Source organism: Heptranchias perlo, unplaced genomic scaffold (genome assembly GCF_035084215.1).
Source record: "Heptranchias perlo isolate sHepPer1 unplaced genomic scaffold, sHepPer1.hap1 HAP1_SCAFFOLD_201, whole genome shotgun sequence".
In the NCBI taxonomy this organism is placed as follows: domain Eukaryota; kingdom Metazoa; phylum Chordata; class Chondrichthyes; order Hexanchiformes; family Hexanchidae; genus Heptranchias; species Heptranchias perlo.
In genome coordinates, this window is record NW_027139217.1 from 227208 (window position 1) to 243220 (window position 16013).

General features: G+C 53.7%; 1 protein-coding gene across 1 annotated transcript; it reads left to right on the forward strand.

Moving 5' to 3' along the window:
- The first annotated feature begins 1633 nt into the window (after positions 1-1633).
- LOC137310046 (major histocompatibility complex class I-related gene protein-like) lies at positions 1634-15645 on the forward strand. The gene is made up of 5 exons (XM_067978011.1): positions 1634-1834; positions 5097-5357; positions 12399-12671; positions 13474-13749; positions 14527-15645. Exons 1-5 carry the CDS (start codon positions 1786-1788, stop codon positions 14661-14663), a joined length of 996 nt encoding a protein of 331 aa, XP_067834112.1. The 5' UTR covers positions 1634-1785; the 3' UTR covers positions 14664-15645.
- Positions 15646-16013: the final 368 nt, after the last annotated feature.

The following is a 16013-nucleotide window of genomic DNA, read 5'->3' on the forward strand; positions in this document are numbered from 1 at the left end:
GGTACAGATCAGCCATGATCTGATTGAATGGAGGAGCAGGCTCGAGGGGCTGAATGGCCTCCTCCTGTTCCTATGTTCTTCTCTCTGTCACTTTCTGCAACAAACTACTTTCAGTTCCTTGTTTAATGATCAAATCCTGTTCAGTTCATTCTCCCTGGCAACTGAACATGTACCGAGCAGTATTTCTCTGATTGGACGGTTCAGGATATTTGGACAGTTTATTTTTACACCGACACAAACTCTCTGGGACTACTCTGGCCGGAGTTTGCTGATTCACAGGCTGCTTTCATTCTGATTGGGCACAAACTGACTGTCGAAGCAAACAACATGGAGGTGACTGAGTGAGAGGGAGAGACCAGGAGGTACAGTGTTAGCACAGGGACAGAGAGAGGGAGAGACCAGGAGGTACAGTGTTAGCACAGGGACAGAGAGAGGGAGAGACCAGGAGGTACAGTGTTAGCACAGGGACAGAGAGAGGGAGAGACCAGGAGGTACAGTGTTAGCACAGGGACAGAGAGAGGGAGAGACCAGGAGGTACAGTGTTAGCACAGGGACAGAGAGAGGGAGAGAACAGGAGGTACAGTGTGAGCACAGGGACAGAGAGAGGGAGAGACCAGGAGGTACAGTGTTAGCACAGGGACAGAGAGAGAGAGAGACCAGGAGGTACAGTGTTAGCACAGGGACAGAGAGAGGGAGAGACCAGGAGGTACAGTGTTAGCACAGGGACAGAGAGAGGGAGAGACCAGGAGGTACAGTGTTAGCACAGGGACAGAGAGAGGGAGAGACCAGGAGGTACAGTGTTAGCACAGGGACAGAGAGAGGGAGAGACCAGGAGGTACAGTGTTAGCACAGGGACAGAGAGAGGGAGAGACCAGGAGGTACAGTGTTAGCACAGGGACAGAGAGAGGGCGAGACCAGGAGGTACAGTGTTAGCACAGGGACAGAGAGAGGGAGAGACCAGGAGGTACAGTGTTAGCACAGGGACAGAGAGAGGGAGAGACCAGGAGGTACAGTGTTAGCACAGGGACAGAGGGAGGGAGAGACCAGGAGGTACAGTGTTAGCACAGGGACAGAGAGAGGGAGAGACCAGGAGGTACAGTGTTAGCACAGGGACAGAGAGAGGGAGAGACCAGGAGGTACAGTGTTAGCACAGGGACAGAGAGAGGGCGAGACCAGGAGGTACAGTGTTCGCACAGGGACAGAGGGAGGGAGAGACCAGGAGGTACAGTGTGAGCACAGGGACAGAGAGAGGGAGAGACCAGGAGGTACAGTGTTAGCACAGGGACAGAGAGAGGGAGAGACCAGGAGGTACAGTGTTAGCACAGGGACAGAGAGAGGGAGAGACCAGGAGGTACAGTGTTAGCACAGGGACAGAGAGAGAGAGAGACCAGGAGGTACAGTGTTAGCACAGGGACAGAGAGAGGGAGGGACCAGGAGGTACAGTGTTAGCACAGGGACAGAGAGAGGGAGAGACCAGGAGGTACAGTGTTAGCACAGGGACAGAGAGAGGGAGAGACCAGGAGGTACAGTGTTAGCACAGGGACAGAGAGAGAGAGAGACCAGGAGGTACAGTGTTAGCACAGGGACAGAGAGAGGGAGAGACCAGGAGGTACAGTGTTAGCACAGGGACAGAGAGAGGGAGGGACCAGGAGGTACAGTGTTAGCACAGGGACAGAGAGAGGGAGAGACCAGGAGGTACAGTGTTAGCACAGGGACAGAGGAGACCGTCTCCTGGAAAAGGATTTCCCACAAACTGCTCATCCCAGCCTGTCGAGGGAAGCAGCAATGATTGGACTGATAGTTCTGGTCGTTCTGTGTGGAGGGGTCTCTGCAGGTGAGTAATGGGGTCTGAGAGGGGCTCAGTGCCAGGCTGGGTATTGGGGCATTAACCCTCGGTCAGTGGGTAATGGGGTCTGAGAGGGGCTCAGTGCCAGGCTGGGTATTGGGGCATTAACCCTCGGTCAGTGGGTAATGGGGTCTGAGAGGGGCTCAGTGCCAGGCTGGGTATTGGGACATTAACCCTCGGTCAGTGGGTAATGGGGTCTGAGAGGGGCTCAGTGCCAGGCTGGGTATTGGGGCATTAACCCTCGGTCAGTGGGTAATGGGGTCTGAGAGGGGCTCAGTGCCAGGCTGGGTATTGGGGCATTAACCCTCGGTCAGTGGGTAATGGGGTCTGAGAGGGGCTCAGTGCCAGGCTGGGTATTGGGGCATTAACCCTCGGTCAGTGAGTAATGGGGTCTGAGAGGGGCTCAGTGCCAGGCTGGGTATTGGGGCATTAACCCTCGGTCAGTGGGTAATGGGGTCTGAGAGGGGCTCAGTGCCAGGCTGGGTATTGGGGCATTAACCCTCGGTCAGTGGGTAATGGGGTCTGAGAGGGGCTCAGTGCCAGGCTGGGTATTGGGGCATTAACCCTCGGTCAGTGGGTAATGGGGTCTGAGAGGGGCTCAGTGCCAGGCTGGGTATTGGGGCATTAACCCTCGGTCAGTGGGTAATGGGGTCTGAGAGGGGCTCAGTGCCAGGCTGGGTATTGGAGAGAGAGAGACCATGATTGAAGGGGTGCTGGAAACAGTGTGATAGAGGGAGAGACCATGGGGTGGAGTGAGGAATGGGGGGACACGGACACACGCAGCACAACTCCATTTTCCCCCTTTGCTCCATATCCCTTGATGTCCTGACCCAACAAAAATCGATCAATCTCAGTTTTGAAAGCTCCAATGAACCCCCAGAATGCTCAGCCTTTTGGGGGAGAGAGTTCCAGATTCCCACCACCCTTTGTGTGAAGAAATGCTTCCTGGTTTCACCCCTGAACGGCCTGGCTCGAATTTGAAGATTCCGTCCTCTTGTTCTTGTCTCCCCGACTAGACGAAGTAGTTTCTCCGTATCTACCCTATCAAATCCTTTTAACATTTTAAACACCCTCGATCAGATCACCCCTCAATCTTCTAAACTCGAGGGAATACAAGCCTCGTCTGTACAACCTGTCCTCGTAATTTAACCCTTTTAGCCCCGGGATCATTCTGGTGAATCTGGGCTGCACCCCCTCCAAGGCCAATCTATCCTTCCTGAGGTGCGGTGCCCAGAACTGAACACAGTCTCCAGATGTGGTCTGACCAGAGCTCTGCACAGCTGGAACATAACTTCCTCCCCTTTGTATTCCAGCCCCCGAGATAAAGACCAACGTTCCATTAGCCTTTCCCAATCCTTTTTGTATCTCTCCACTGGCTTTTAATGATTTCTGTACTTGGACTCCCAAATCTCTCTGTTCCTCTCCAGTTCCTAGTTTCTCACCGTGTAGAAAATACTCTGATTTATCTTTCTTCGGTCTAAAGTCGATGACCTCACACTTTCCCACATTGAACTCCATTTGCCCCAGTTTTGCCCACTCACTTAATCTGTCTCTGTCCCTTCACAACTCCCTGCTCCCGTCTACACTATTTCCTGTCCCTCCTAATTTAGTGTCGTCAGCAAACCCAGGCCCCTCTCCCTCAGTCTGTCAGGGGGTGTGTTACCCCAGGCCCCTCTCCCTCAGTCTGTCAGTGGGTGTGTTACCCCAGGCCCCTCTCCCTCAGTCTGTCAGGGGGTGTGTTACCCCAGGCCCCTCTCCCTCAGTCTGTCAGTGGGTGTGTTACCCCAGGCCCCTCTCCCTCAGTCCCTCAGTGGGTGTGTTACCCCAGGCCCATCTCCCTCAGTCTGTCAGTGGGTGTGTTACCCCAGGCCCCTCTCCCTCAGTCTGTCAGGGGGTGTGTTACCCCAGGCCCTTCTCCCTCAGTCCCTCAGTGGGTGTGTTACCCCAGGCCCATCTCCCTCAGTCTGTCAGTGGGTGTGTTACCCCAGGCCCCTCTCCCTCAGTCCCTCAGTGGGTGTGTTACCCCAGGCCCCTCTCCCTCAGTCTGTCAGTGGGTGTGTTACCCCAGGCCCCTCTCCCTCAGTCTGTCAGGGGGTGTGTTACCCCAGGCCCCTCTCCCTCAGTCTGTCAGTGGGTGTGTTACCCCAGGCCCCTCTCCCTCAGTCTGTCAGTGGGTGTGTTACCCCAGGCCCCTCTCCCTCAGTCTGTCAGGGGGTGTGTTACCCCAGGCCCCTCTCCCTCAGTCTGTCAGTGGGTGTGTTACCCCAGGCCCCTCTCCCTCAGTCTGTCAGTGGGTGTGTTACCCCAGGTACCACTCCCTCAGTCTGTCAGGGGGTGTGTTACCCCCGGCCCCTCTCCCTCAGTCTGTCAGGGGGTGTGTTACCCCAGGCCCCTCTCCCTCAGTCTGTCAGTGGGTGTGTTACCCCAGGTACCACTCCCTCAGTCTGTCAGGGGGTGTGTTGCCCCCGGCCCCTCTCCCTCAGTCTGTCAGGGGGTGTGATACCCCAGGCCCCTCTCCCTCAGCCTGTGTTGTGTTGATGTGGAGTTGCCGGTGATGGACTGGGGTTGACAATTGTAAACAATTTTACAACACCAAGTTATAGTCCAGCAATTTTATTTTAAATTCACAAGCTTTCGGAGACTTCCTCCTTCCTCAGGTAAATGTTCAGGGACTCTGTGTTGTGTTGGGGATTATTTACAGGGAGTCTGTGTTATTTTGTTGGTTCATGCCCTGATCTCTCTCTCTCTCTCTCTCTCTGGGGTTGGTGTTTTGGGGTTGGTGTTTTGGGGTTCATGCCCTGATCTCTCTCTCTCTGGGGTTGGTGTTTTGGGGTTCATGCCCTGATCTCTCTCTCTCTCTGGGGTTGGTGTTTTGGGGTTCATGCCCTGATCTCTCTCTCTCTGGGGTTGGTGTTTTGGGGTTCATGCCCTGATCTCTCTCTCTGGGGTTGGTGTTTTGGGGTTCATGCCCTGATCTCTCTCTCTCTGGGGTTGGTGTTTTGGGGTTCATGCCCTGATCTCTCTCTCTCTGGGGTTGGTGTTTTGGGGTTCATGCCCTGATCTCTCTCTCTCTGGGGTTGGTGTTTTGGGGTTCATGCCCTGATCTCTCTCTCTGGGGTTGGTGTTTTGGGGTTCATGCCCTGATCTCTCTCTCTGGGGTTGGTGTTTTGGGGTTCATGCCCTGATCTCTCTCTCTCTGGGGTTGGTGTTTTGGGGTTCATGCCCTGATCTCTCTCTCTCTGTGTTTCAGGCTCTCACTCTCTCCGGTATTTTCTGACCGCAATGACCCCGATCCCTGGTCTGCCGGAGTTTGTTGCTGTCGGGTATGCGGACGAGGCCCAGTTTGTGATGTACGACAGCGAGCGGAGGGAGTTGATCCCACGGCTGTGGTGGATGGAGGAGAGGGAGGGGCCCGAGAACTGGGAGCGGAAGAAACAGCTGGTGCGAGGCGAGGAACAGTGGATGAAGGATTATATTCAGATCCTCCTGACCCGGACCAACCAGTCGGTCGGTGAGTTCACTCCCTCCCAACGCACTCGGGCTCTTCCTGCGGAGTCAGGGGGCGGAGAGCGGGGTCAGGGAGCGGGGAGCGGGGTCAGGGAGCGGGGTCAGGGAGCGGGGAGCGGGGTCAGGGAGCGGGGAGCGGGGTCAGGGAGCGGGGAGCGGGGTCAGGGAGCGGGGAGCGGGGTCAGGGAGCGTGTCGGGGAGCAGGGTCGGGGCGGGGAGCGGGGTCAGGGGTCGTGGTCGGGGAGCGGGGTCGGGGCGGGGTCAGGGGTCAGGGAGCTGGGGCGGGGAGATGGGTCGGGGAGTGGGGTCGGGGTGGGGAGCGGCGTCAGGGGGCGGGGAGTGGGGTCAGGGGGCATGGAGTGGGGTCAGGGAGTGAGGTCAGAGGCAGGGAGCGGGGTCAGGGAGCGGGGTCAGGGGCGGGTAGTGGGTCAGGGAGCGAGGTCAGGGTGCAGGGAGCGAGGTCAGGGGGCAGGGAGCGGGGTCAGGGGGCGGGGAGTGGGGTCAGGGGGCATGGAGCGGGGTCAGGGAGCGAGGTCAGGGGGCAGGGAGCGGGGTCAGGGGGCAGGGAGCGGGGTCAGGGGGCGGGGCCAGGGGTTGACATGCGATATTCTGACGGTCATGGACTCGGACCAACCAGTCGGGCGGTGAGTCCTCGGCCTCAAACCGCACTCGGGCTGATCCCGGGGTCAGGAGTGGGCAGGGCTGCTCCCCCTGGAAGTGAGGAAGTTCCACCCCCTCCCCCACTGTGTGACATAAGAACATAAGAAATAGGAGCAGGAGTAGGCCATCCGGCCCCTCGAGCCTGCTCCGCCATTCATAGAATCATAGAATTATAGAATCGTAGAAAATTTATGGCACAGAAGGAGGCCATTCGACCCATCGTGTCCGTGCCGGCCAAAAATGTGCCACCCAGCCTAATCCCACTTTCCAGCACTTGGTCCGTAGCCCTGTAGGTTATGGCACTTCAGGAGCACATCCAGGTACTTTTTAAATGAGTTGAGGGTTTCTGCCTCTCCCACCCTCTCAGGCGGTGAGTTCCAGACCCCCACCACCCTCTGGGTGAAAAAAATTCACCTCAGCTCCCCTCTAATCCTTCTACCAATTACTTTAAATCCATGCCCCCTGGGCATTGACCTCTCTGCTAAGGGAAATAGATCCTTGCCCCTCATAATTTTATACACCGGGGAACATAGGAACATAGGAACAGGAGTAGGCCATTCAGCCCCTCGAGCCTGCTCCACCATTTGATAAGATCATGGCTGATCTGTGATCTCACTCCATATACCTGCCTTTGGCCCATATCCCTTAATACCTTTGGTTGCCAAAAAGCTATCCATCTCAGATTTAAAATTAGCAATTGAGCTAGTATCAATTGCCGTTTGCAAAAGAGAGTTCCAAACTTCTACCACCCTTTGTGTGTAGAAATGTTTTCTAATCTCACTCCTGAAAGGTCTGGCTCTAATTTTTAGACTGTGCCCCCGACTCCTAGAATCCCCAACCAGCGGAAATAGTTTCTCTCTATCCACCCTATCTGTTCCTTTTAATATCTTATAAACTTCGATCAGATCACCCCTTAACCTTCGAAACTCTAGAGAATACAACCCCAATTTGTGTAATCTCTCCTCGTAACTTAACCCTTGAAGTCCGGGTATCATTCTAGTAAACCTACGCTGCACTGCCTCCAAGGCCAATATGTCCTTCCGAAGGTGCGGTGCCCAGAACTGCTCACAGTACCTCAATTAAATCTCCCCTCAGCCTCCTTTGTTCAAAAGAAAACAACCCCAGCCCATCCAATCTTTCCTCATAGCTAAAATTCTCCAGTCCTGGCAACATCCTCGCAAATCTCCTCTGTACCCTCTCTAGTGCAATCACATCTTTCCTGTAATGTGGTGACCAGAACTGTACACAGTACTCAAGCTGTGGCCTAACCAATGTTTTATACAGTTCCAGCATAACCTCCCTGCACTTATATTCGATGCCTTGGCCTAATAAAGGAAAGTATTCCATCTGCCTTCTTAACCACCTTATCTGTCCTGCTACCTCGGGGATCTGTGGACATGCACTCCAAGGTCCCTCTCTTCCTCGACACCTCTCAGTATCCTCCCATTTATTGTGTGCTCCCTTGCCTTGTTTGCCCTCCCCAAAGGCACTACCTCACACTTCTCTGGATTGAATTCCATTTGTCACTTTTCTGCCCACCTGACCAGTCCATTGATATCTTCCTGCAGTCTACAGCTTTCCTCCTCACTATCAACCGCACGGTCAATTTTTGTATCATCTGCAAACTTCTTAATCATGGCCCTACATTTAAGTCCAAATCATTAATATATATCAAAAAAAGCAAGAGACCCAGTATCGAGCCTTGTGGAACCCCACTGGAAACAGCCTTCCAGTCACAAAAACACCCGTCGACCATTTCCCTTTGCTTCCTGCCACTGAGCCAATTTTGGATACAATTTGCCACTTTCCCTTGGATCCCATGAGCTTGTACTTTTTTGACCAGTCTGCCATGTGGGACCTTGTCAAAAGCCTTGCTAAAATCCATGTATTCTACATCAAACGCACTACCCTCATCGACCCTCCTTGTTACCTCCTCAAAAAATTCAATCAAGTTGGTCAGACATGACCTTCCCTTAACAAATCCATGCTGACTGTCCTTGATTAACCCGTGCCTTTCTAAGTGACGGTTTATCCTGTCCCTCACAATTGATACCAATAATTTGCCCACCACTGAGGTTAGACTGACTGGCCTATAATTACTCGGTCTCTCTCTTTCTCCCTTTTTAAACAACAGTAGAACGTTAGCAGTCCTCCAATCCTCCGGCATCACGCCTGTATCCAGGGAGGATTGGAAAATGATGGTCAGAGCCTCCGCTATTTCCTCTCTTGCTTCTTTCAACAACCTGGGATACATTTCATCCGGGCCTGGTGATTTGTTTACTTTCAAAGATGCTAATCCCCTTAATATTTCCTCTCTCACTGTTTATCCCATCCAATATTTCACACTCCTCCTCCTTAACTACAATCTCTGCATCGTCCCTCTCCTTTGTGAAGACAGACGCAAAGTATTCATTAAGAACCAGACCCACATCTTCCCCCTCCACACACAGGTTACCTTTTTGGTCTCAATCAGATCATGACTGATCTTCGACCTCAACTCCACTTTGCCGCCCGATCCCAATATCCCTTGTTTCCATCCCAGCCTTGAATATATTCAATGACTGACCATCCACAGCTCTCTGGGGGAGAGAATTCCAAAGATTCACAGCCCTCTGAGTGAAGAAATTCCTCCTCATCTCAGTCTTGAATGGCCGACCCCGAATCCTGCGACAATGCCCCCAAGTTCTAGACTCTCACAGGGGAAACAATCTCTCAGCATCTACACTGTCAAACTCCCTCTACTCCCCACCCCCCCCGCAGCCCGTGTCTCTCTATTCCCCCCCCGTGTCTCTCTATTCCCCCCCCGTGTCTTTCTATTCCCCCCCTGTGTCTCTCTATTCCCCCCCACCCCGTGTCTCTCTATTCCCCCCCCGTGTCTCTCTATTCCCCCCCCGTGTCTCTCTATTCCCCCCCCGTGTCTCTCTATTCCCCCCCGTGTCTCTCTATTCCCCCCCGTGTCTCTCTATTCCCCCCCCGTGTCTCTCTATTCCCCCCCCGTGTCTCTCTATTCCCCCCCCCCGTGTCTCTCTATTCCCCCCCCCCGTGTCTCTCTATTCCCCCCCCCGTGTCTCTCTATTCCCCCACCCCGTGAAGTTAAGAAACACTTCGACACTCAAAGGGTGGGAGAAGTTTGGAAACTCTCCTCCGCAAATGGCAGTTGGTGCGAGCTCAATTCGTAATTTTAAATCTGAGATTGATAGATTTTTGTTCACCAAAGATATTAAGGGATGTGGGGCTAAGGCGGGGAAATGGACTGAGGTCACAGATCAACCATGATCTCATCGAATGGCGGAACAGGCTCGAGGGGCCAAATGGCCTCGTCCTGTTCCTTTGTTCCTGTAATAAAGTTTCAATACTCTACAGGGAGTGGGCTGGTTTAGTTGACAGGCAACAGCAAGGGCACTGGCGAAGTGGCAGGGATGGGACAGGAGTGCTGTCATCCTGAGAGTGGACACTCGGTTCATGTTCCATGGAGCCACTGCCACTTGTTGTCTCCTGTTATGCACCACCTTCTCCTGCAAGAAAGCGGGACGTGTGTCGGTGAGTGTCCTGCAAGATGTTTGGGTGATGAGCCTGTCATGGTTGAATAGCTAGTGCGTGTGGCCTGTGTGTTGTGGGTGGGTGGCTTGCAGCAGTGGTAATGTGTGAGGGTGAGAGGAAGCTTCTGATTGGAAGAGTTGAGTACTGATGGAAAGAGTTTGTTGGTATGTGGGTGATGGGGGTGTCGTGTGTGGGGCAGTTGGTTGGAGACACCACTGGACAGTTGACCTCACTCACCTTGACCACTCATGTCAGAGCATTGAACTTCTTCCTGCACTGCGTCCATGTTCATGATGCTGTGGGCCTGGCATTGACTTTGTCCCCCGCTGCCTTGGGAGCATATATCTGGAGGGCCTCTTGACCCCCCGCGGATATAGGATGTCCCTCCTTCTGTCCACCTCTTGCACCAAGGCCTCTCGTGCATCATCAGAGAACCTTGGTGCTCGCAGTCTCACAGGCCTGGTACCAACTCAGATCGGCAGATTGGTGAGGTCTGACCTGCAGATTGGAGGATGTGGGATTTAGTAGTGTGCAACCTTTATTCAATGTTTTAACATAACTCAACAGTTTGTAAACATAGGGAGGGGACCTGTATCTGTGTTTTACGTGTGCGATGTCTGATCTCCGTTCAGACTCTGTCCGAACCCGTATCTTATATTTTGCAAATATCAGAGTCCCTCAAACGTTGAGCAGCCCAGTTGTTGCTCATTAAAAATTCCACAGTTCCCATCATCATCGTGTTTCACGATATTGCAGCACAGATTCACTTCACCATTGACTTCCTCCACTTCCTGCAGACACACTGCACCTTCCCTTTAAGAGGTGCAGGCTGCCTTTAAGTGGTGCGAGCCACTCGTGATATCTGGGCCCCTGCTGGTGAGCAGCCACTCACAGTGCAGGGAGTGCTGGCTGGACGCAGCAATCAGGTAAATCACCAGGCAGCACGAATGTTACGTTCTTCCCACATCTCACCGACCGGGCACGGGTTCATCACGACCCGTGGAAGTGGTTTTCTCGGGCGGACCGAAAACACACCTCTTACTATAAGTTCAGGAACGATCGGGACACTCGCTGGGAGCACGGGGGGTCCTTTAAATACACAGATTGAGGTCCGGGGGTCCCTTAAATATACAGATTGAGGTTCGGGGGTCCTTTAAATACACTGATCGGGGTCCGGGGGGTCCTTTAAATACACTGATCGTGGTCCGGGGATCCTTTAAATACACTGATCGGGGTCTGGGGGTCCTTTAAATACACTGATCGGGGTCCGGGGGGGTCCTTTAAATACACAGATCGGGGTCCGGGGGTCCTTTAAATACACAGATCGGGGTCCGGGGGTCCTTTAAATACACTGATCGTGGTCCGGGGGTCCTTTAAATACACTGATCGGGGTCCGGGGGATCCTTTAAATACACTGATCGGGGTCCGGGGGTCCTTTAAATACACAGATCGTGGTCCGGGGATCCTTTAAATACACTGATCGGGGTCCGGGGATCCTTTAAATACACTGATCGGGGTCCGGGGATCCTTTAAATACACTGATCAGGGTCCGGGGGGTCCTTTAAATACACAGATCGTGGTCCGGGGATCCTTTAAATACACTGATCGGGGTCCAGGGATCCTTTAAATACACTGATCGGGGTCCGGGGGGTCCTTTAAATACACTGATCGGGGTCCGGGGATCCTTTAAATACATTGATCGGGGTCCGGGGGTCCTTTAAATACACTGATCGGGGTCCGGGGGTCCTTTAAATACACTGATCGGGGTCCGGGGGTCCTTTTAATACACTGATCGAGGTCCGGGGGGTCCTTTAAATACACTGATCGTGGTCCGGGGGGTCCTTTAAATACACTTATCGGGGTCTGGGGGTCCTTTAAATACATTGATCGAGGTCCGGGGGTCCTTTAAATACATTGATCGGTGTCCAGGGGGTCCTTTAAATACACTGATCGGGGTCCGGGGGTCCTTTAAATACACTGATCGGGGTCCGGGGGTCCTTTAAATACACTGATCGAGGTCCGGGGGATCCTTTAAATACACTGATCGGGGTCCAGGGGGTCCTTTAAATGCACTGATCGGGGTCCGGGGGATCCTTTAAATACACTGATCGGGGTCCAGGGGTCCTTTAAATACACTGATCGGGGTCCGGGGGTCCTTTAAATAAACTGATCGGGGTCCGGGGGTCCTTTAAATACACTGATCGGGGTCCAGGGGTCCTTTAAATACACTGATCGGGGTCCGGGGGTCCTTTAAATACACTGATCGGGGTCCGGGGGGTCCTTTAAATACACTGATCGGGGTCCGGCGGTCCTTTAAATAAACTGATCGAGGTCCGGGGGTCCTTTAAATACATTGATCGGTGTCCAGGGGGTCCTTTAAATACACTGATCAGGGTCCGGGGGTCCTTTAAATACACTGATCGGGGTCCGGGGGATCCTTTAAATACACTGATCGGAGTCCGGGGGTCCTTTAAATACACTGATCGGGGTCCGGGGGTCCTTTAAATACACTGATCGGGGTCCCGGGGTCCTTTAAATACACTGATCGGGGTCCGGGGGTCCTTTAAATACACTGATCGGGGTCCGGGGATCCTTTAAATACACTGATCGGGGTCCGGGGGGTCCTTTAAATACACTGATCAGGGTCCGGGGGTCCTTTAAATACACTGGTTGGGGTCCGGGGGTCCTTTAAATACACTGATTGTCTCCGTAACCCATCTGCCCACTGCCCCCCTCCCACCACCCCCGGCTTCCCAGGTGATTTCCGACTGTGAGCTGGGTGGTGATGGGATGGTGGACGGGGTCTCGGACTGGGTCTGACTGACCCCCTGTGTTTGATTGACAGGAATCCACATGATCCAGCAGATGACCGGCTGTGATCTGGGGGATGATGGGATCACCAGTGGGTTCTTTCAGTACGCCTGGGACGGGGAGGATTTCATCAACTTCGACAGGGATCAGATGGTGTGGGTAACACCGGTACAGTGGGGAGAGATCACCAAGAACAGGTGGGACCAGGACACGCCCCGGAACCAAGGGGTGAAGGGATACCTGGAGGGGGAGTGCATCGAGTGGCTGAGGAAATACCTGGAGTACGGAGAGAGGGAACTGAGGGCCGGTGAGTGAGGGGGGAGTGAGAGTCGGTGAGTGAGGGGGGAGTGAGAGTCGGTGAGTGAGGGGGGAGTGAGAGTCGGTGAGTGAGGGGGGACTGAGAGTCGGTGAGTGAGGGGGGAGTGAGAGTCGGTGAGTGAGGGGGGAGTGAGAGTCGGTGAGTGAGGGGGGGAGTGAGAGTCGGTGAGTGAGGGGTGACTGAGAGTCGGTGAGTGAGGGGGGAGTGAGAGTCGGTGAGTGAAGGGGGGGACTGAGAGTCGGTGAGTGAGGGGGGAGTGAGAGTCGGTGAGTGAAGGGGGGGACTGAGAGTCGGTGAGTGAGGGGGGACTGAGAGTCGGGGAGTGAGGGGAGGAGTGAGATTCGGTGAGTGAGGGGGGGAGTGAGAGTCAGTGAGTGAGGGGGGGACTGAGAGTCGGTGAGTGAGGGGGGAGTGAGAGTCGGTGAGTGAGGGGGGAGTGAGAGTCGGTGAGTGAGGGGGGGACTGGGGTCTGATCCCCAATTTAAAGGGGTTTGTCCCGTTCCCTGGGGTCTAATCCCCAGTTTAAAGGGGTTTGTCCCATTCCCTGGGGTCTCATCCCCAGTTTAAAGGGGTTTGTCCCGTTCCCTGGGGTCTAATCCCCAGTTTAAAGGGGTTTGTCCCGTTCCCTGGGGTCTAATCCCCAGTTTAAAGGGGTTTGTCCCGTTCCCTGGGGTCTAATCCCCAGTTTAAAGGGGTTTGTCCCGTTCCCTGGGGTCTAATCCCCAGTTTAAAGGGGTTTGTACCGTTCCCTGTCTCACACTGACTCGGCTCTGATCTGTTTTACTCTCAGTTACTCCCCAAGTGTTTCTTTCTGTGGACAAGGCCTCAGACACTAAACCGGCCCAACTCTCCTGCCTGGTCACGGGGTTTTACCCTCGAGATATCGAACTCACCCTCCTGAGAAATGGACGGCCGATCTCAGACACTGATTCCACTGGCATCCTGCCCAACCACGATGGCACCTACCAGATCAAGAGATGGGTTGAGATCGGGCCCGAGGACGGAGCCACCTACTCCTGTCAGGTGGATCACAGCAGCAAAGCAGGAGTGGAGACCCGAGACTGGGGTAAGAGGATCAGTGAGTGCAGGGGGAGAGTCTGAGGCTGAGGATTAAAGATGTTTCTATCGCCTCTCCTCATTCTTCCTTCCAAAATACATCACTTCACACTTCTCTGTGTTAAATTTCATCTGCCATGTGTCTGCCCATTTCACCAGTCTGTCTGTGTCCTCCTGAACTCTGTTACTATCCTCCACATTGTTTACTACATTTCCGAGTTTCGTGTCAGCTGCAAACTTTGAAATTATACCCTCTGTACCTGTGACGGGGAAATTTTATTCAGAAATACAAGAGATTTCCAAACCTGCCTGTCTATAATGAGCAGCACCATATATCTGGGTTACACTGAGTTATTGACTGGCTGGGATCTGTGTGTCAGGTGAAGGAGGCCGTTAGTCCATTGAACTCCTCAACCTTCCATAGAAAGGCCGTATCACCCATCAGTATACTTCCACCAGCTGACTCTGAGACTGTGCTGGGGATTCATCACTTGTGGAGGGGACTAGTAATGACTTTGGACTGATGGGTAATTCCAATATCTGCAGACAAGCAACAACTTGTATTTATAAAGTGCCTTTAATGGAGAGAAACGTCCCAAAGTGCTTCCCAGGAGTGGAATCAAAGCCACGCTGAACTTTCTAACCTCCAACTTGCTCTGATCAGACTGCCCATCACATCGCAGACTCGAATCGAACTCAGTCTCAGGCACAGCTTTGGTCTCATTACTTCCTAATCAGCAGCGACTGTCGTTATTCATTTCTCTCCTCCTCCTTATTCCCCCCACAGATGGGACGTTCCGAGTGACTCCGGGATCTTCAGAGGGACCGAATCTGGGTTTAATTGTTGGAATTGTTCTTGCTGCCGTCGTCCTGATTGCTCTCGTCATTGGTGCCGTTGTCTGGAAGAAGAGAGGTAGGAAATGAGGACAGGATCTGTCCCACACGGGGATGAGCAGGTTCAAATGTTACAGCACAAATGGCAGAACATTAGAGACTTCCCATAGACATGTGGGAAACTCCGACACAGTCCAGTGATGGACAGGGACCCGTACAGGGAGTGAAGGGACCGGGGCCCCGTACAGGGAGTGAAGGGACCGGGGCCCCGTACGGGGAGTGAAGGGACCGGGGCCCCGTACAGGGAGTGAAGGGACCGGGGCCCCGTACAGGGAGTGAAGGGACCGGGGCCCCGTACATGGAGTGAAGGGACCGGGGCCCCGTACAGGGAGTGAAGGGACCGGGGCCCCGTACAGGGAGTGAAGGGACCGGGGCCCCGTACAGGGAGTGAAGGGACCGGGGCCCCGTACAGGGAGTGAAGGGACCGGGGCCCCGTACAGGGAGTGAAGGGACCGGGGCCCCGTACGGGGAGTGAAGGGACCGGAGCCCTGTACATGGAGTGAAGGGACCGGGGCCCCGTACAGGGAGTGAAGGGACCGGGGCCCCGTACAGGGAATGGGAGGCGGACAAGAGGCACAATTTGGAGGAACGCAGAGATCTCGGAGGGTTGTAGGGCTGGAGGAGGTTACAGAGATAGGGAGGGGGCGAGGGCCATGGAGGGATTTGAAAACAAGGATGAGAATTTTAAAATCGAGGCGTTCCCGGACCGGGAGCCAGTGTAGGTCAGTGAGCACAGGGGGTGCTGGGAGATCGGGACTTGGTGTGAGTTAGGATACGGGAGCAGAGTTTTGGATGAGTTGAAGTTTACGGAGGGTGGAAGGTGGGAGGATGGAGGGAGCTGATCACTCCTTGATTCTGGGTGCAGTGCAGTCCGAACAAAGGTTGTGTGTATTTGGCGACTGAATGATGGAGTAAATTTAGTTACTGAGTATTGTTAACATCTGTAATCGAAATTGGGATTGTGTATTGAGTGTTTATTTTTGTTGTAATAAAAGGAACAAAAAGGGAAGTACTCTTTGTGTCTGTGACTAAGTTTGTCTAATTTTATCGACGTTTATCGAAGTTTCTCTCTCCACTCTGTACCTTGTTTAAGCCGAGCCTCACAGGGTTAATGAGAAAATGCTTCAGGTTTCAGTGCGTGACGTGGATCCTGAGTTTAAAAGGAGTGTAAACTACCGCAGACAGTGAGCTCTGTCTGAGCTCAGTGCTGTTATGGCCGATATGGAAGGACAAATATCTGCCCATATAGCTGAGAAACTTCCGAAGTGGGAGGAAGAGTTTCAGGGCATGGAAAGCCAGGCAGACACGATGAGGGCGTGTCAGGGGAGATTTCATCAATTAATTCAGGACAAGGAACTTAAAGAGAAACAAGAGAAAGCC